General features: G+C 46.9%; 1 protein-coding gene across 1 annotated transcript; it reads left to right on the top strand.

The window, feature by feature from the left end:
- Positions 1 to 7,685: 7,685 nt before the first annotated feature.
- On the top strand, positions 7,686 to 9,401 carry LOC136534313 (arogenate dehydratase 1-like). Its single transcript, XM_066526771.1, has one exon. It carries the CDS (start codon positions 7,761 to 7,763, stop codon positions 8,988 to 8,990), a length of 1,230 nt encoding a protein of 409 aa, XP_066382868.1. The 5' UTR covers positions 7,686 to 7,760; the 3' UTR covers positions 8,991 to 9,401.
- Positions 9,402 to 21,818: the final 12,417 nt, after the last annotated feature.

Genomic DNA, 21,818 nt, shown 5'->3' with positions numbered 1-21,818 from the left:
AACAGAATGTTGAAGTTGAAGGAGTGGAACTAGAACCGGATTTAACTTATTCCGAATATCCTATCCGAGTGTTAGATCAGAAAGATCGTGTTACTCGAAGACGGACAATCAAGTTCTACAAAATACAATGGAATCAACATTCAGAAGAAGAAGCTACTTGGGAATCCGAAGATTACTTGTTAGAAAAATTTCCAGAGTTTCTTGCGGCAATATAGAATAATGTTAGTGTACTATGTTGTTACCAATCAAGTTTGTAAAGGAACCTCAGCTGTTTTATGAACAGATTTTGGATATTTTTGGACTGACACATTTCCTTTTCCATTACTTACCCTGTGACTTTGAATCTCGGGACGAGATTTCTTTTAGGGGGAAGGATTGTAACACCTCGGGTGTTTAAATACTAAAACAGGACATGTCATCATATGCATTGCAAAGCATTTGGTTATATGGAAAACTTTGATATGCATTCACTAAAACAAGTCTACATTTATGTTATGAGTGTTGCCTTGTATGGTTTGAATTGAGTTAAAAATTTGGTTTGGATTTTGAATTTTCAAGAAAACCTTGATTTTTCAGTATTTAAAGCCTACCCTGAAAAACTCATTTCAAAATCTAAGCATATTTTGGGATTGAGCCTAAAAGCAAAAGTGTAGAGCTTGTCAAGTTATACAAAGTTTGTTTTTGGAGTTTTCAAAGTTGTTTAGAAAAATTTGAAGTAATTTGAAAAGGCGAGATTCTTTAAATGTTCCCTTTTCGAATTCAAATTTGCATTTCAAAATGTAGACCGAATTTGGGTATGGTTATAAAAGCAAAGTTGTAGAACTTTAAATTTGGAACAACTTTTATTTTTGGAGATTTTTGAGTTGTTACATAAATTTGGGAGTAATTTGGATTTTTAAATCGAATGGCAGTTTGGTAATTCTGATGAACAGTAACCGCGGAAGCCAAATCACCGTCTACGATCTTCCTTCTGCTTCCAGACACGACTGTGGCCGTCCTTGGCTTTGCGCTGGCATGGGAAAGGCCCCTGCGTGGCTTCTCTTTGCTTCCTGGCCGTCCTATAAAGCCTGTGCAGTCGTCGTTCTTCGTTTTCCCTTCTCTGTTTTCTCCCGTCGCCATCGCCGCTGCTCTGTCGAGCTTTCACCGTCGATTCAGCGCCGTTGCCGTCCCAGCAAAGCCTGTCCTAGCTTCGCTTGATCCTTGCGCACCCAGCTAGCCAGTTTTGGTCACTTGATTTCATCGGGAACCCCCGTTCGTTGCTCTTCTTCCTCGCGGCCGGCAGCACCGTCGTCGTGAGCGTGTCACCGTGGCCAGAGCTCTCCGGTGCGTATTTGTCCTTGCTCGGCGTAGCTCCAGCTTTGCCTCGATGCCGTGGTGCTTAATACCTTGTTTCTTGATAGTTTTGTCCACCGCAGTCGCCGGAGCACCGCCACCGTCGACGTTTTGCTCCGCCGTGGTTGCTCGGATCGTCGACCTGCTTCACCGTTGCTTCTCCAGCCCTGTTCTTTGCTCCATCGAGTTTAGGGTGAGCTACTGGTGCTTCCTGTGCACGTCGAACCACTCATCCATTGCTCTTTTGATCCAGCCTTATGCTCCAGTGCGTTCGGGGTGAGCTCCAGGTTCTTTTCCGAGTTGTTTTTGTGAGCTCCAGGTTCTTTTCCGAGTAGTTTTTGTGAGCTCCAGGTTCTTTTCCGAGTTGTTTTTGTGAGCTCCAGGTTCTTTTCCGAGTTGTTTTTGTAAGCTCCAGGTTCTTTTCCGAGTTGTTTGTGTGAGCTCCAGGTTCTTTTCCAAGTTGTTTGTGTGAGCTCTAGGTTCTTTTCCGAGTTGTTTTTGTGAGCTCCAGGTTCTTTTCCGAGTTGTTTGTGTGAGCTCCAGGTTCTTTTCCGAGTTGTTTGTGTGAGCTCTAGGTTCTCTTTCCGAGTTGTTTGTGTGAGCTCTAGGTTCTTTTTCTGAGTTGTTTGTGTGAGCTCCAGATTCTTTTCCGAGTTGTTTGTGTGACTCCTGGTTCTTTCCGAGTTGTTTGTGTGAGCGGGTGAGTTCAAAATGGAATTTTTCCTTTTTCAGAAATGATTGAATAGTGCTGTAATTTGTTATTTTTGTGTAGATTTATTTAGAGCTCCAAAAATTATGAAAATTTTTGTGTGACCTCTCTGTGATGTATATTATTTAGGAAAAATATTAAATGTTACTTTTCAGTAATTTTTGAATGTGATAAAAATTGCTCAATTAATTAATAAATGAGTTTTCATGATTTTTCTAGGCTTAATTAATTAAAAAAAATTATGAAAATTGTTTTGCCACTTAGTTATCATGTGATGAACCTTTACAAAAGTTTTGAGTTCAATTGAAATAAGTTTTATGAATATGTTTAATTAGTTGTTAATCGGCATCCATCATCGAGCATCATATTTTGTATCTCGCATCATGTTAAACATGGCATTGTTACTACGTGTAGTGAACGAAGGTGAGCACGTGGTAGTTAATCAAGTTGTGGAGGAGGTTAATCCGTCTATTGAGGTCGGATCGAATACTTGTGTAACGTCGCAGGAGCCGGACTTTTCCATCAACGAAGGCAAGCCCCGGATGCATACAACCCTACGTTGTGTTTTACAAATTAAATTCGCTTTTGCTTTCCGTTACTGCATTAAGTGATTAGGAGTTAAGTGGAAACCTAATTGGTGCATTACCAACCTTGTTTTTCCATATCTACCTTGTTACCAGTTTTAATTCGAAAATGACTAGATATGCTTAGTCATGCTTAGCCAGGTGATTACCTGTCACCTGTAGGTTTTAAATGGATCTTTGGTTACTTATGTTATCATGAAATATGAGCATGTGGAGTAATAAATCTAGACCGGGCGGACTCGGTGTGTGTGAGCCACAAGACATGGAGGTCTTGTGAGCGGGTTCTTTCCGCCTGGGTTGATTAAGGCACGTCCGTTGTTGAACTGTGTGCGGTGAGACTTTGTAGTACTAACCACATACTCTGGTAAGCCTGAACTTGGCAATTCTATTACGAGAATGGCTACTCGCGCACTGGGAGTGGAGAGATGGCGGGAATAGCGTGTACCCACGTGGCATTGGGCTGGATTGGTGGAGTACTGTATTCTCGGGTGGCGCGGACCCGTTCTTGTTTAGAGGATCCGAGGGTAGGTTGATATATGTAGGTCGGGGACCTGCATATGTCGTGTGGTCTGGAATTCCCAGCTGGGTTTTAATCGGTTCGAATCGTCGTTGCTCCTCGGTTATGGAGACTCACTTCTCTGTTCATCATCGTAGTATTAATAACTGGAACTCGAATAAGGCTTGTGAAGGTGTTGGATATGAAGTTTCATGATCTCAACATGGATCATGTCAGCTTTGTATATGTTTTTATGAAATTTTCTATATGAAGAATTTTGTTAAAGAGCTTTTACGCAAAAGAACTTTGATTATTGTTAAAGCTATACCTTGAATCCCTGAGCCTGCATTCCTGAGTCTTCTCAATTTTGTTTCGGTTAAGTCTTGTTGAGTACTTTTGTACTCAGGGTTCGTTGACCCCTTGTTGCAGGTGAGCCTCATGAGCAGATCTGTTTTGGATCATGCTGCATGACTATCGTTCGTTCTGACGATGAGAAGTAAAATGTGTGATCCTTGGGCAGGATGTTTATTTTGTGTGTTATGTATATATTAATTATGCCGCTCCACTACTACTATGGTTTGTAATAATTATCGAACTTAGTTTGTAAGGTTTGAAACAACTGGTTTGTAAACTATGCTATCGTAAGACTTCCGCTGTTTTTACTCTGGTATTGATACTTGAATAAATGTTGTAATACTGCAATGACTCTGTAACGTGATCCTGCTCGGAAATCGTGGATGATTCGAGGTTCCCCGAGGACACCCGACAGTCTTTTTAAGTTAATGGAAACATATGCATAAAATGTCAAAGGTCGTCGGACAGTGACAGGTGCATGTGGGCCCTATAACTTAGGAGGTTCTGCCACAGAAGCCCACGAAGGACACCCCAAGCCACTTTGAGAAGCTGCTTGAAGGGCCATGCCCGAACCATGCTTTCCCCGTCAAGCACCTATACAAAGGACTGTGTTCTTTTGAATCGGTTCTTGTCCGAAAGCTCTAACAAGGGGGAACATAGGACAGAGCCTAGCTAGACGAAGCACGCGATGTCGCCCTCCTTCGCTGGGCCAAGTATGCAAGGACCGCCACAAGCTCTCCCCGTCGTAGGAGGGTGTTGGTGTTTTGAGTAAGCACCAGATAGTAAATTGGTATATTGCGTGTCTGGCCTAGATGGTGTGCTAAGAGGACACAAGGATTATACTGGTTCGGGCTGAATGTCTCTATGTCTAGTTTTGGGCTGCTCGTGTTACCAACACTGAGTTTGTAGTAGGGGTTATAAACAGGCGAGAGAGGAAGGTAGCTCCCAAGTCTCTGGTATGATGTGGTGCGTTTGTTTGATGAATCGATGTGTGATTGATCGATATGCGATGAGTCAATCCCCCTAGTGGGGCACCCTGTTTCCCCTTTATAGGTCAAGGGAAAGCAGGGGTTACAACCGAAGGGAAGAGGAGAGAGAGAGAGAGAAAAAAATAAGACTCCTAGAGGTGCACCGTCCTCCTCTTCGTGTGGGTCCTACTGACCCTATAGATCATGGTGGCAATGGCATCGTACCAGGGTCCTATTGCCCGCTGCAGCTTATGTGCGGGCGTCGCGTGCCTTTCTTGTCTTCCATTCCATCCGAGCGGACGGAATGGTCAAAGGGCCCGCTGATAGAAGCCATGCGGGGGGCTAGCGGTACAGTGCCAATCAACTGACACCGATTGACTGACGTTGGATGGTGGTCAAGCAGAGAGTTGGCAGCACAGTGCTGGCCTGTTGACGTGATGGGCGACGTGAGTTTCCTAGCATGGCTCGATGCTACCGCCAGTCGCATCAGGACACGCCCGAGACGTGCTCCCAGGCGTGCGCTTTCATGCCATAGTGGTTGGAGCGGTTCGAGCCTTACCCTGGGACCGCTGCGAGGCAGAAATCTCTCCCTAGGAGCCGGGTGAGACGGAATTCGACCCTCGAGGGTCGGACGAGGCGTGTCCTGGCTCCTGGGGGTCGGACGATGCGAAAACATTGTCCTCGGTGTCGGACAAGACATGGCCCGGCCCCTGGGGGTCGGACAAGGCTGCTGGGGTGGCAGGGGGGCACGCACACCAGCTCGCCCAGGCGGCCACGCCGCGCACACCGGCCCGGCCACCGCGACAGCGACTCTGCGCACACCAGCCAAAGGACCGCACCGCGCAAGCTCACCGGTGGTCGTACCCTAGGTCACCGCCGCTGTATGTAGGTCTTGTCCGGTCGTAGCGTTGAAGACGAACAGGTGAGATTCCAGGCAGAGCGAAAAAAAAGTTGAAGGTATTCTTGTGGTTTCGCGTGGATTTCTTTTCCTTTTTTTGCGAATTAATGAGACAAACTTAACACCGTCGTAAAACAGAGGTAAACGGACGATTCAATCCAAAATAACGAGAGCAAAATCATAAAATTAAAAAAACAGGGGTTAAAATCACCATTAGCCTCTAGAGTAAGGTAGAAACATCAAATTCCCAAATATTTTATATTAGCATCTCGTTCCCATAAAATTTTAACTTTTTTCCTTTTCTCTTAAAAGCTCTACTCTATCATTCAACACACGTTTAAAATGTAGTTCATTTGGATTCAATGGGATCGATTTTACATTTTTACCCATCTCATCTGGTTTGTCTAAACGCATTTAATTTTGTTTCCTTTTTATATGCACTGCCCAACTCTTGGAGAGCGCCTCACTGTCACTTGGCTGCTCTGCCTCCGCGTGGCACCGAGGGTCACCGCGGTGGGCCAGCGGGTGGGATGTTAACCCGGCACCGTTCTTATCTGTCTCATACTTTACTTCCCAGAGCTTATCACCAACCACCTCGACCCTGCTATCGCTTACCACTAGCAGCCAACCACCTCGGCCCTGCTATCGCTTACCACTAGCAGCCATTCGCCCGGTTCGTTTCGTTTACAATTTTTTCCCAGTCAATGATTAATATTTTTTTCTCACAATAAATTAATCAATAGTACTTTCAGTCATAGTTTATCAGCCAAACGAATAGGACAACTGTAGATCAAAAAGCACTTGCAAAATTTTGTCCAATCGTGACAGAAAATCCGTTGCGGCTGCATCATTAGATATCAAACCGGGAAAGTGAAAAGGGGGGAGACAGGGTCGCCCGGCCCCCGGCCAAGAGCAAATATTCGCGGGATCGGATGCAAATTCTAGGGCGGTGCTCACGTTCACAGACGCGTCGAAATCAGACGAAACCGTCGCGCATCCGCGGCCGGGCCTACAGATTTGCGAGCGTCTGAACGGGGAAGGCGGTGGCTGCTTGGCTGTTGTACATTTGAAGAGCGAGCGCGACTGGTTGGGACGGACAATTGATCAAGTCTGGAGCATTCGCGGGGAAATGACCATGCTGTCCGTGTTCCATCCATCCACCGAGGTCTCATTGTAACCAACCGTCTGAGCCTGTCCTAGAGCCGGCGCATTGTATAAAACCTCTATTCTCTTCTTCATACAACGATACGCAACACTCTTGCGTATTTGAGAAAAAGTGTTGGTTAAGCGAGGTATCTATGTCTATAATCTCGCACGTATAACATGACACGGTGATCTTGAAAGGCTTTCGACAGACGATAAATATCAATCTGACGGTTGCAGTCCGCCTTAAATACACAAGGCAAGGATTCTGATTTTTTCAATCTGCGAGCTGTTCGACTGATGGTTGTTGTGAGAGAAAACACTATACCATGCCTAATAAGTCGAACTGATAAGTTCAGACGAATAGGGCGCTGAATTTGCCATGCTGCGTATGTTTGTGGTTTTGGGGTGGAGCGCATGGTGACCTGTCGAGGAGGACGGGTGGTATAACCAATGGATTCAGATTTATATAGCTAATGGCTCCGTTCGTTTTGCTGAAAAAACAAGCCGAAATACTGTTCCGGCTAATTTGGTATGAAAGAAAAATGTTGTTCCGACTGAAAAAATAAGCTGAAAAGTATAGATTATAAGACAAGAATGACAACAGAAGAGATTTAACAACGCCAGTGACAAATGCGGATGACTTGTCGCCTTGTCAGGGATACGCTCCAATCAAACCGTTTTGCGGAGTGGCCACTGGTCAATACTCTTACTAATTTTTTTTTAAGAAACTAACCTTAATATAAAATAAAACAATGCATAGCATCCAGAAGCAAAGCAAAACATATAAGCCTGTTCACTAGTTAGTTTCTGAATAAACCTGACTAATATTAATTTAATGTGAAAGAAAAATATTATTATGATAATCTCTTACCAAAACCAATGAGCGAATGAGCGAATCTATCGGCCGCCGAAGCAGTGCTCGGTAGCGGACAATTATTGTAATCGTGGGCAGCAAAGCAACCGGACCACCGCCGTCCTTGCTCACTTGGCTGCCTGCTCACTTTGGCTGCCATCCTGGCTCACTTGCCAGCAAAGTCGTGCTTGTTCGACTGATATTAAAGTTGATTGAACTGAAGCTGTTTTATTATCGGAGAAAAATAAGATTCTAACTTATAAACCGGCTTAGATAACTAGTCGGCCGCTGCCGTGCCGGAGTTATAAAAGTCAACAGCCTCCGCCCACCACTCCTGTCTGCTAAGCTAAGCTAAAGGTAACCCCACCCCGATCCCCACCTCCTCCTCCTCCCTCCTCACCCCCGGCGGCGAGGCGTTCTATGGCCTACACCTCCTCCCTCCACCTCCCCAAGCACCTCCTCTTCCCCAGCTCCCGCCGGACAAGGCACAGGCCCTCCTCCTTCATCCCCATCTCCGCGGCTGCCAAGATCAACGGCGGCGTGAACGGCCATCACGCGCCCGAGAAGCCAGCGGCGCCCAACGGCAAGGCACCACAACACATCAACGGCCGCGGGAAGAAGAAGGGCGTCAACGGGCACGTCAACGGGCATACAGACCGGATCCACCTCTCGGTGAGCACGGGCGGCGGGGGCGGGGGCCGCCAGGATGGCTCGGGCCTCCGCGTGGCGTTCCAGGGCGCGCCGGGCGCGTACAGCGAGTTCGCGGCCAAGACGGCGCTGCCCGGGTGCGAGACGGTCCCGTGCCGCGCGTTCGCAGACGCGCTGGCGGCCGTGGAGCGCGGCGCCGCCGACCGCGCCGTCCTCCCCGTGGAGTCCACCATGGAGGGCACCGCGCTGCGCAACTACGACCTGCTCCTCCGCCACGGCCTGGTGGTGGTGCAGGAGATCAACCTCTTCGTGCACTACTGCCTGCTCGCCATGCCCGGGGTGCGCGCCGCCGAGGTGCGCCGCGTCATCAGCCACCCGATGGCTCTGGCGCACTGCGGCCGCGCGCTGGCCCGGCTCGGGGTGGACCCGGAGCCCGTGGAGGACACGGCGGGCGCCGTCGAGATGCTGCGCTCCAACCGGATGCTCGACACCGCCGCCATCGCCAGCACGCGCGCCGCCGACCTGTACGGCCTCGACGTCCTCGCGCACGGGCTCCAGGACGAGTCCTGGAACGTTACGCGCTTCCTGCTCCTCTCCAGGCCGTCGCCCGTCGCCGCGCTGCCTGTGGACGCCGCCGCCGCGGGCGCCAAGACCAGCATGGTGGTCGCTTACCGCGGCGGCTCCATGATGATGGTGCTCAAGGTGCTCTCCGCCCTCTCCTCGCGCAACATCAACCTCACCAAGCTGGAGATCATCAACAACGACGGCGCCGCGGCTGCCGACACTGGATCTGGCGCGCGCCCGCCCGTGATGATCCTGGACACGAGCGCCCGGGGCGCGCCGACGCTGCGCGCGTTCCCGCACGTCCTGTACGTGGACTGCGAGGGCGCCGCGCACGACCCGCGCGTCCGCGAGGCCATCCAGGAGATCGAGAAGTTCGCCGTCTTCGTGCGCGTGCTTGGCTGCTACGCCGCCGACTCCACCGTCTACGACCTGCAGTGACGAAGCTGTCTTCGTAATGGGGGAACCAGAGCAGTCGGATTTAGCTGGCCAGTCTGCCGTGATTTCGCTGTTAATTGGACGAAGCTGTCAGATCTCTAGCTAGTATTCAGAAACCAGCGTCATTTAGATAGATTAGTGCTTGCTTATGCGTAATTTTTGTACAGATGCAATAAGAATCTTCCTTCCTATTGCTCCTGGATTAGGTCGAAGCTTGGTGATGATGCCAGCTGAAGGATGTTTCTACGTACTAGGATGTATTGTTGTTGGTCATGACTGGATTCTCTCTTGTAAATTTCTCGTGCTATAGGTATTGTTACAAACTTTCATTCTGCTATTGCAGCGCTAGGATGTTCAGAATCGAAATCACGTATGTAATGTTTTCACTTTTCAGCACTGAACTTTCTTCGTTGATATGCAGATCTACAGATGTGTTTACAAAAAGGAAAGAAAAAAAAACACGTGGAGTATTTTATTTATGGTTCCGACCACCAGAACTCACGTCACCCCGTAATTGTTCGGCAACAATATGTTAAGGCCGCCACGGGCTCAACGAGTCTCTGCTTAGCCACTAGTAAACCGTTTTCTAATCTTTTAGCAGCTGATCTGGACTAATTTTCAGCCGCCAGTAAAACTCTTGCCTCCTGGCTCGGCTGGGGAATCTGACGAATTTCTGAGCCCAAGTGGAAGTGGGTGGGGGCTCTGTGCAGGAATCCCGGATGCCCCGGCCGGAATCTTGTGCTAGCGTCCAGGCGGCACATGCCTCTCGGTGATAAGTGCGTGTCCTGATCCTCTGCACCATATCTAGTGCAGCGTAGTACTGTACTGTAGGAGTTAGGCGCGGAGCACAGGGGGCATGTGCCGTGTGCGTGGCCACGTCCAGTCCAGGGAACGGACGCGCGTCGTGTCACACAGACACAGGTCGCGAGCTCTTCCAAGAATTGAGCTTCCGAACGTGATGCCAAAGCTACACGAACACGACAGGCTTGGTGCTTTCCGCCCCGTAACCGTAACTGTCCGTAGCTTACCGTTTCCCTTCGGCGACACCGGGAGGCGAGAGCTTATCAGGGGAAGAGAGGACGAGGAGCGGACGCCCAAGCCCAAACATCTGCTGCAGCTGCAGTCCATGGAGTGGAATATGTACCCGATTGCTGAGTGCCTCAGTGCAGGCCCTCAGCTGAACGACTCGCTTTGCCGGACGGCGCGCGATGCGTCGGCCCACATGCCACATGGCCTGGTCGGGAGCCAACCGATCGGCAACTGCCGTTTGGCTCTTGCGGGGCTTTTTTACCTGCACCGTGCGTGCATGCACGAGGCAGGCCAGAACAAGCCGAATGGGCAGAGTCCCCCCGCCCCCCCCGCGACCGTGACTTGCCTGTTGTTGGATTCCTGAATAATCATTGAGGTGGGGAGCGTGGCGCCACGGGCCCCACGGCTGAATGATTCGAATACCTGCTCTCCCTTGAAGCTGGAGGAGCGGGAATCCGCCGGCAATCCTGCCTCGGGGTCCTACATCATGGGCGGCAACGGCAACCACGGCCCACGGGCGAGCAAAGGTCGGTCAAGGTTCATTATTGCGCAGATTCAAAAAAAAAGGGTTCATTACCCGCTTCTTCCCTGTGTACCAATCGTGGTCGTCGATTTGATACTCGGGTGCTTTGAATTGAAGCCTATGAGCACCCAAGTGCTTGTGCTTTGGAGCATTGCAACAACTGAGAGTCTCTTTGGCTGGGCTCCTGCAGGCTTCAGATCTGGCTCCTACAGGAGCTGTGCCAAACGTCTGTTTTGAAAAGGGCTCCGCATGGGAAGCCGGTTAAGAGCCGGAGCCATTTTTTGCCTGCGCAGGAGAAGCCTAAAAAACGAGCTTCGTGCGGCTCCTTGCTGTGGGTTCACGTCGTCTAGTGCGAAGGAGCCGTTTTGCCAAACGTTTTTCAGAACGGCTTCAACTCCTCCAGAGGAGCTGCTCCTTCAGAGGAGGCAGAGCCGGAGCCATTTTCAGAGAAGCCAGAGGCCTGCCAAACAGGCCCTGATTAGTCTAGAGAGAAGAAACAAGTGTTTGAAGAGGACATATCACCTAATTTTGACACCATCAGATTAAAATCAGATGGCCTAAGATTACAGATATATTCAAACAACAATAAACTACTGTAGATATATAACACCATCTTGTTAGAATATGACGGGTAAGATTCAGAATATATCAATCCAACATCTGATACAATCAGCACAAAGTAAATAAACTATACCAGATACTAAACACATGGCTAAAGAATAAAGATACTAAATACATGACTTAAATTAGTTCAGAAGATGTTGTAAGTCAAACACAAATTACACAAACCAAAATATTTTATAAGGACCACAGATTATTACCAAATAAAATGTGCATGAGTGGAAGATCCCCAAATAAATAAAATTCCCAAAACAAAAAACTTCACTAGATCCAAATGGACATCTAATCAAATACAAATTTAAGACCTACAAATAGATAGAAGGAAGCGTTGACAACAAAAAATGTCTAGTTTCAAGAAATCAAGGAAAACTGGCTAGGCCGGTTTGGGTAAGTTTGTTAAACTACATTGTGGAGTTCACCGTTGTGTTTATCTGGCCGAGATGACCGAAATGTATATATAGAACGTCAAATTTGGAGTCCGAGCTGGGAAATTACAGCTTCAGGAAGATTCATGCCCGTGGAAACCAACTAGGTTGGTTTTGGTCACTTAGTCCAAGTTAGGAGTTGTATTTTTTACACGAGATTGTGTGAGTTTCGAATCCTATCGGGGAAAGACCTTCCTACCCTGTATTTAACACAGCACAACCAATTGAGCTTAATCTAATAGCGCAAAATAATTTACACATTTACTTTTTAACAAGTTTTCTATTTTACCATTCGTCTTCAACCCTACCTGTTGTTCATCCTCTGATGATGACCCAAGACAATGCCCTAGGCTTGCTGGCCAGCCTACGACAACCCAATGATGTCCATGCCTTGAAGGGTTCCTCTCGGACGATAGTTTAGACAGTTACTTTGCTAGTTTGCTCGAAAACTAATCGTTTGTCATCAGATAAAAAGAAACAGGTACTCTTTACTAGTTTGCTCATAAACCTAACCATTTTCACCATCCAAGGTAGTTATAGTTCTTGGACAAAACTCAGGAACATGTACAAGCTAGTTACTACATATTCTGGCTAGGACGTTTTTTTTTTGTAGAAATATGCATGTTCTAGCACTTGTGGTGTGGGACTGTAATTATGTAAACACATTTTTGATGACTACGCTAGGGATCATTGCTTTGGCTATATTTTGCAGCTGAACTTGTTTGCCCTAACCAATTGCTTAATTGGTCTATTATCTTTTGTCTCGCCATCACCATTGTATCCGGTCAGAAAAGGCCAATCATCACCATGGTATCCGGCCAGAAAAGGCCAATTGCATCCATTACTGATCAACCACAATCTTGCTTGTTGTTATGCTATGTTCTACTGTTGCTAATTGCCATTGTGAAGATTAGCCCATATAAAAGGAATCAATCGGGTGTTTCAAGACCTATTGATGAGCATGGAGACATATAAAGGTACTACGCCACAATATTACTACACCATGACCAAGGTACATTATCCAAGTAAATTACATTTTCTAATGGTTATTTTGCAAGAACCACGAATTATGATGTTGCTATGACCTATTAGTGAGAATGTTGCATCAGGTAATCATTATTTGGGTACTAATTTAAATTATGAAAATTCTGATTCTAAATAGTTTGCTTAAAAGCTAATGTCAGCTTTGTGTGACATCAAAGCCAAATTAATAAAATAAAAACTAAAATTGATCAATCTGGTCGCGTTCGACAATAGATGAGCATTCTGAGTATAGAGAATTAGAGGGGTAGAACACGGGGCACGAATTTATATTGGTTCAACTACGATATACCAAACATCCACTAAACAATAGCTTCTCTATGTGTGTTGTGCTCGGTTGCAGGAGTGCTGATGATGAGAAGGTTGATTGCTAAGAGCTAATAAGATGACGACATAGGGACCCTACCCCTCCGTATATAGTCCGGAGGATAGTGTTTACATCAATAGCCTTGATCATATCTGGTCGTTTCCCAGTTTGTTACAAGGAATAGGGATCAGGATCCAAATGGATCTCTTATAGATTGATTGGCTTCTAAGAATATCTAGCCCATGCCTTGTGTGCAAAATAGTCTAGATGCCCCGTTTGGTTTTGACCTCCTACATATCCTACTCTGTCCACACTGTTCATTAGAAATAGAACATATAATCATTTGCATCACTCGATCTCTCTCATTCTCTGCTCTTAACACATTATCATGCACGCGCTCTCCACTGCAAGTTGAGAAGCCAGAAGAATTCACCGGCGCTGTTGCTGCACGACAAGACGTGAAGAGCAGAGGCTTTCTTCGTCAATCGTTCAAGAACAGAACCGGAGTACGAAGGATGCAGGAACGAGAACTGGATCAAGGTATGGAATGCTTCTGTGTTTCTTACCTAAGGCAGAGGTACTCGTCGTTGCTTGTTCTTCGTAAGTTCGCCGTCTTTGGGACTGCCATCTCCGTGCTGTTATGCCCATGGTCGCGCGCATTAGGATGGCGAGCCCGCGTGGCGCGTCTGGCCGGCCAGCAGCACCCTCGCTGGTGACTACACGGCCAGAGGCTTCCTCGCCGTGCCCCCCCGCGGTCTCCGTGCCATGGCCCCGCGCCTGTGGCCTCGCGCCACGGCCGGCGGCTTTCCCGCAGTGGCCCGGAGATAGCCTCCCGCGTGACCTGGTGCCCGCGACCGGCAGCGGCGGCCGGCTGCTCCCAATCGCGCCTGCACTGGCGGCCCCCGCAGCCGGGCACGCACGCGGCCCCGCGCCTGCTGGCCCGTGGCCGTTTCCCTGCCGTCGACGGCACGCGTAGCAGCTGAAACTCGCGGCCCAGCACGCGCACGGCATCCTCCGCGACCGCGGCACCCGCACCCGCGAGTATGGCGGCCAGTGGCCTTGCGTGCTAGAAGATTTGGGCTGGCCCAAATAATATTCTCAGATAAATCTTAAAGACCCACTCACACATGCATGATAAGATGAGAGACTTTAGTCTCACATTACTACTCTAGAAGGAATGATACCAACTTAAATGGCTGAGTTGTCTCCTACTAGTTGGAGCTATCGGAGAGAGGAAAAGAAAGAAGTCCACGAGCACGCTTTCGCCTCGTCGAGTGGGGTGATGGGCGTGGGCATACGACATGCGTGTGGTCTAGCGATTTCTTGCCTCGACCTTGCGGGTGTGTAGCTTCTTTTTGCTACTTGATATTTTTGCATGCATGGAGAAACTTGCGCTGGCCTATCGCGCGGTTAATTACTTACCTTAGCTGCGACGCGACGCGTGTATATATTAGACGAGACGTAGTCCTCAGTACAGAGAATTCATCTTCTCCTTTTGCCAGTGTGCTGCACTGCCTCCGTCTTCCCCATCCCACCACCGATATGTCATCGGCGTCGGGAGATCAGGTCTCCGAAGTCTACATCTTCTCGTGTCCCTACAAGGGGTAGGAGGCGTATCAGGTTTTTGGGAAGCGTCGTCGCGACTACTCGCTGGACGTCTTCTTCCCTCTACGTCAGTGTTTGCCGATCTCCATCGACGTTCTGCTTCGTCTTCTTTTGCATTATTGCTAGCGCCGACAACCTCACTGTAAGAATGTATATTCTCTCTCTGTTGTTCGTTCTTATGTTCCTACTGTTACTAGCACTAGAGAGTTCGACTTTGTCTTAGATCGTAGTGCTAGTGATAAATCATTCACCTTTGGCATATACTATTGTTCTTTTCCTCATTGTCGGAATTAATTTATGCATCACTAAATTGCTATTATTTCCAACAATCAAAAAACCTGATAGGCATTTAGTGATGGCTGGATTTTAACCGGAGAAGTTCACTGGTGTGAATTTCAAGAGATTGTAGACGGGGGCTCAGCTATGGCTCTCAGCTATGGGCGTGTTTTGGGTCGTGAGTAATCCTCCCGCACTACCTCTTGGATCTGAGAAAGAGGTGCAGGAGTTTACAGCGGCTACGACGATTTTCGTCGGATGCATTCTTAGCGTGCTCTCTGACCAGTTGTGTGATGTTTACATGAACATCAAAAGTGCTGCTGAACTGTGGGAGACGCTTGAGCACATGTTCTCTGCCTTAGACACTGGGCGCGAGCTGTATGTGATGGACCAGTACCACGACTTTAAAATGGTTGATAACCGTTCTGTCGTGGAACAGGCTCATGAGTTCCAACTTATTGTGAGGGAACTCGAACAACTCGAACATGTCTTGCCTGATAAGTTTGTGGCAGGTGGCATTATTGCCAAGTTGCCTTCGACATGGAGGAACTTTGCCACAGCTCCGAAACATAAAAGACAGAAAATCTCCGTTGAAGATTTGTTGGCTGGTCTTAATGTTGAAGAGAAGGCTCGGGTAAAGGATGCTCCACTAAGAGCACCCGAAGGGCAGTCTAGTGCCAATGTGATGCAATAGGCGGGAAAGAACAAGCAAAAGGCTAATCAGACTACTCAATTCAAGAAGAAGAAGATAAACATGGACGAAGTTGTCTGCTTCGTTTGCGGTGAGACTAGGCACTTTGCTAAGAAGTGCAAGAACCGCAAGGGAAAGAAGAATCAGCAGGGGCAAAAATCTGCTAACGTGACTATTGGCATTCCTAGTGGATCTGGGTATAGTAATTCATTACCTAGTATATTTTCTGTATATCAATCTAATGATTGGTGGATAGATACAGTGGCCAATATTCATGTTTGTCCTGATATCTCCATGTTTTAATCTTACTAGGTCGCACGAGGTTCAACCATCATGATGGGGAACGGATCGCATGCTACTGTTCTTGGTGTTGGTTCGGTCGATCTGAAGTTCACTTCGGAAAAGATCGTGTGGCTCAAGAACATGCAGCATGCCCCCTCAATAAAGAAAAGAACCTCGTTAGTGGATCCCTCCTATGTCGAGATGGATTCAAGCTGGTATTTGAGTCGAATAAAGTAGTCATTTTGAGATATGGCCAATTCATTGGCAAATGCTCTGATAGCGGAGGCTTGTTACGCTTTTCGCTCTTCGATTTCTATAATAAAGTTGTGAACCATATGTGTGACTCAGAGAATTCCGTGGCTGATGTATGACATTCTCGTCTGTGTCACATTAATTTTGGTTGTATGTCGCGTCTATGCCGTATGAGTTTAATTCTGAATTTTTCTACTGTCAAAGGTTCTAAATGTCAAGCATGTGTGCAAGCAAAGCAACCTCGTAAGCCACACAAGGTTGTAGACGAGAGGCATACGACATTATTTGGACTTATACAATTCTGATATTTGTGAGATGAATGGTGTATTGACAAAAGGAGGAAAATGATACTTTATGACTTTAATTGATGATGCAACTAAGTACTGTTATGTGTTTCTTCTAAAAACTAAAGATGAGGCGCTAGAATGTTTTAAGACTTATAAGGCTAAGGTGGAAAATCAATTGGAAAATAAAATAAAAATGTGTTAGGTCTGATCGTGGCGGGGAGTATATTTCTAATGAGTTTGATCTTTTCTGTTCGGAGAATGGAATAATTCTTGAACGGACACCTCCATATTCGCCTCAATCTAATGGGGTTGCCGAAAGAAAGAACCGGACGTTAATGGACTTAGTGAATGCCATGTTAGGAACATCCGCTATGGCTAAGGCATGGTGGGGGGGGGGCAGTTTTGACTGCATGTCATGTTCTGAATAGAGTTCCCACTAAAAATAATGATATAACTCCGTATGAAGGATGGAAAGGAAGGAAACCATCACTCTATTACTTGCGTACGTGGGGCTGTTTGGCCATGGTTAGTGTACCAATTAATAAGAAACACAAGCTCGAACCGAAGACCGTTGATTGCATCCTTTTAGGATATGCGCACCACAGCATAGCTTATAAGTTCTTAGTGATAAAATAAAAAACGCCTGAGATTTTAGTTGATTCACTTTTGGAGTCATGGGATGTTACATTCTTTGAAAATATATTCCCGATGAGAGATGTTTATTCTTTGCCTAATTCGTCAAATGAATTTATTCCTGAGCCCACGTCCACAATTGAGCCAATTATAAACCCACATGGGAATGTAGAGGATGATAGTGGTGTAGCTCCTAGAAGGAGTAAGAGACAAAGGGTTGCAAAATCCTTTGGTGAAGACTTCACTGTGTACCTCATAGATGATACTCCAACAACCATTGCAAAGGCATATGCATCACCTGATGCAGAATATTGGAAAGATACAGTCCGTTGTGAGATGGACTCCATCACTGCAAATGGTACATGGGAAGTAACAGATAGACTAGTGGGCTGCAAGCCAGTTGGCTACAAATGGGCATTCAAGAAGAAGCTTAGGCCTGATGGTACTATTAAAAAGTATAAGGCAAGACTTGTGGCTAAAGGTTATACACAAAAGGAAGGCGATGATTTCTTTGATACCTACTCACCTATTGCTAGATTAACTACAATCTGATTACTATTATCTTTGGCTGCTTCCCATGGTCTTCTTGTCCATCAGATGGATGTAAAGACGGCTTTCCTTAATGGAGAGCTAGAGGAAGAAATTTATATGGATCAGCCTGATAGATTTATAGCACAAGGACAAGAGGGCAAGGTGTGTAGGTTGCTCAAATCCTTGTACGGTTTAAAGCAAGCGCCCAAGTAGTGGCATGAGAAGTTTGATAAGACTTTAACATCTGCTGGGTTTGCAGTAAATGAAGCCGACACTTGTGTGTATTACCACTATGGTGGGGGCAAAGAAGTAATCCTATGCTTGTATGTTGACGACATACTAATTTTTGGGACAACTATCGATGAGATAAATGATGTAAAGTCATTCTTATCCCAAAATTTTGACATGAAAGATTTGGGGGAAGCTGATGTGATCCTCAACATTAAACTTAATAAGGGTGAGAATGGGATTACTCTTTTGTAGTCTCATTATGTGGAGAAGGTATTAAGCCGCTTTGGCTATACGAATAGCAAGCCTTCTCCAACACCCTACCATCTTAGTCTAATACTTCGAAAGAATCGAAGGCTGGGAAAGGATCATCTGAGATACTTCCATATTATTGGCTCTCTGATGTACCAAGCTAGCGCAACCTGCTGTCGATGCGGGACCCACAGGATACCCCTCAAGGAAGGAAGAAGATCTAGTCTAACTAGGATTCTTTCCATGTAATCTTAGTAGTAGTATTATTCTGTAATCCTACTAGGAACTCTCATTGTAAACCGACTAGGACTCTGGCCTCCTGACTATATAAAGGAGGGCGGAGTTCCTGGAGAAGGGAGTTAGAGACAACACTGGACAATCAATCCAATGCAAAGGCTAACACCGACTGGACGTAGGGCTATTACTCGATCACGGTCGAGGGCCCGAACCAGGATAAATCGACTGTCTCTTGTGTTTACCATCGAGTTCTGCATATGCTGAAGCCCGAACAAACTGCCCTGGGTACCCTCGTGGCAGGCTATCGGTGGTGAAACATCGACAGCTGGCGCGCCAGGTAGGGGCTTTCGGTGAATCTGCATCCGAGAGCTCGACGGACCTCGACAACATGATTTTCTCGATGGGATCAACCTTCATCTTCGGTTCATGGATCTACGAGGTAGGCGATGATGGCAAGCTCCAAAGCCGTCTCCTTGAAGATTCGGATCACCATGAAGACCTTTCTATTTCGGCGACTATGACAGATCAACTCGCTGGAAGATTCGCGCAGCTCGTGATGTTCGATCCAACTTAGATTTTGTGGCTTTGCGCATCCAACTCAAACTCAGGCTCCGCATCCGAGATGGAGTCTTACCCGAGTTCTTTCAAGAAACCAAGTTCTTTTCCAGCAGGGTTCCAGAACGCGGCTTCGGCCTATCAAGAATACAACTCGGAGTACAATCAGAATCCTTTCAAGAAGTCAGGTCCTTTTCCGTTCGGACTCCACAACATGGCAAAATCTTATTAGGCATGGCCCGAAGGATCCCTCGATCCGGTGCTTAGAATGCCACTGAAAGGAGCTCAAGAAGGTCTCGTACTAACTATAACATCTCAAGACTGCATCGTCCACTGGCCAGGTTCTGTTCCTGAGGATAGTGGTACCCGACTAGTCGGCACGACGACAACAGCAATTCTACCCTACCAAGAAGGAGACTCAATCTACGACCTTGAAGCCTCTACTAAAGTCATCAACAACTACGACAGTGTGGAAACCGACGCCAATAACAGAACAATTCATGCACGAGAAGTATTCATGGTTCGACGTCCTTGATCACCATTGGTCCCCCAGAAGCACCTAACATCAGGTCATCAGATGAATCTGAGTCCAACATATCACCCTTTATCCAGGGGCACGATGGTGAGACCGAGAATTAGAAGCAAGCCAGAGAAAGAAGAAACAAATTAAAACAAGGACGCCAACGCCATGCTAGGCAGCGCAAGGAAGCTTGGATCAGATATGAATCAGATCTGGCCGAGTACAATAGAAGAAAATCAGAGCAAGAAGTCAAAGAAAGACGCACGGTGAATACACCCTACAATAGGATCCAAGAAGCACTAGAAGAACTCAAAGCGACCTCACATCCTAGTGAAAGACAGGAACAGCTCCGGGAACTTCTCTGGTCAACAGCCCTAAGGACACATGACTGAAGAACCCGCTCAAGACTACCTGCCAGGTCAACATCCCATGGGCAGGAAGATCAAAATCAAAGGAAGTCCGCTTTCGAGAGACTCGGACCAAGTGGAAGTCACAACAGAGAAAGTAGAAGGGACCATAGTCAAAACTACCGAGTCGAACAACCAAGAAAGATCAGAAGCAAAGTACCTATTCAGACAGCCCCACAGAGCTACTCTCACCAAGACAACAGTTGGCTAGAAGGAGGTGCTGAATCAGAATACACAGAAGCTGGAATGCACGATAGGTTCCCCTATTTTGCAAACATACTTGCTTCAATACGACTACCTCACAAGTTCAAGCCGTCCAACCACTTTAAATATGATGGCAAGACCGAACTAAGGCAGTGGCTCAGGATTTACTCGCAGTCGATTGAACTAGCCAGAGGAGACGACGATATCAAGACCTTGTTCTTTCCCATGGCCCTAGAAACCATGCCCCTCCAATGGTTCGATAAATTAAATCCAGGGTCAATCAGAATTTGGGAGGACTTGCAAAGAGTTTTCTGTGAAAATTTCACGGGTATCATTACGCACCCCATCACCCATGCAGAATTAAAAGGACTCAAGCAGAAAGGAGGCGAAAGTCTCAGAAATTACTATCGACGATTTGGCGAACTACATGCTCAAGTACATGACATCACCGAACGAGAAGTAATCGAAGCTTTCTCTCACGGAATCATGGCTAGGTGGCAATTTTAGGACTTCTACAAAGAAAACCCGATAAACAATGAAGAATTTAGATGCATAGTAGAAAAGATGATTACTACAGAGGAGAAGACACGAGAAAGGTTCCCGGTAGAAACAACCAAGACAACCCGGACAAGCAAAATCATCGAAACATCAGACATCAGGAAAGGAAACATGGACCAGACAACACCGTAGCGGTGGCTGATAAATCAAGGAAGTTTTCTAAGCCCAGAAGGTATGACGACATTGAAAACATGCATTGCATCTAGCACCCTAAAGGAAATCACACCATCAGAAATTGCTACACCTTCAACGATCGATACACAAGAAAAGATAATAAGGTAAACACTAAAGAAGACAATCGGAAAAAAGATGAAGACAACCACGAAGACAAGGGATTCCAAAAATCCAGGGGGACAGTAGCAGTGATCTTCGCTGGGGCCCCAGATTCTAGAAGCAAACATCAAGAAAAGCTAGCTCTACGAACCATCATGGTAGCAGAACCGGCTACTCCAAGATATCTCAATTGGTCATAGTATCCAATCCAGTTTTCAAGAGAAGACCAGTGGACTAGCATAGGAAACATAGGCCATTACCCACTGGTTCTAGATCCAACTATCACTGGTATTACTGTCACAAAAGTACTAATAGATGGGGGAGCCGGACTCAACATCATTTTTTAGAAACGCTAAGGAAGATGGGACTACAACTCGCCGGGATGATTACACCAATGAGCACCCCTTTTTATGAGATAGTACCCAGTAAGGCAGCCATGCCACTTGGACAAATCACTCTACTGGTTACTTTTGGAACTCCCTCAAACTACCGAACAGAGTTCATCTATCGAACAGAGTTCATCAAGTTTGAAGTTGCAGACTTCGATTCATCATATCACGCAATCCTCGAGCGCCCAACACTAGCAAAATTCATGGCGATACCACATTACCCGTACCTATTGCTTAAGATGCCAGGGCCTAATGGTGTCCTTTCCCTTCGAAGTGATTTGAAGCGTGCTTTTGACTGTGACGTTCAGGCAATTCAAATTGCAGCCAAAGCACAAGCCGCTAATGGTAGAAAAGAAATAGCCACTATTGCCGCAGAAATGAGCCTAGAAGAACTAGAGATACCGGCTAAAAAGCCCAGTATCCTTGCACCACCAAAAGAAGCTGACGTCAAGCAAATCGACCTGGGCACCGGTGATCCCTCCAAAATGGCAACCATCAGCGCCCACCTCTCGGCAAAATAGGAACTCGCGCTCACCAACTTTCTTCGAGACAACAAAGATATCTTCGCTTGGAAGCCGGCCGACATGCCAGGTGTCCCAAGAGAGTTGGCTGAGCACAGAATCGATATCAATGAAGGCTCCAAGCCTATGAAGCAACGGCTACGACGATTCTCACCCAATAAGAAGGCAGCAATTAAAAAAGAAA

Source organism: Miscanthus floridulus, unplaced genomic scaffold, assembly GCF_019320115.1.
Source record: "Miscanthus floridulus cultivar M001 unplaced genomic scaffold, ASM1932011v1 os_1786_1_2, whole genome shotgun sequence".
NCBI classification, from domain to species: Eukaryota; Viridiplantae; Streptophyta; class Magnoliopsida; order Poales; family Poaceae; genus Miscanthus; species Miscanthus floridulus.
The sequence above is the reverse complement of the archived record's forward strand: the minus strand, read 5'-3'. Positions and strand labels throughout refer to the sequence as shown.

What these genes read in the sequence shown, in the direction of transcription:
- LOC136534313 (XM_066526771.1), top strand. Translation starts at nt 7,761, where the DNA reads ATGGCCTACACCTCCTCCCTCCACCTCCCCAAGCACCTCCTCTTCCCC.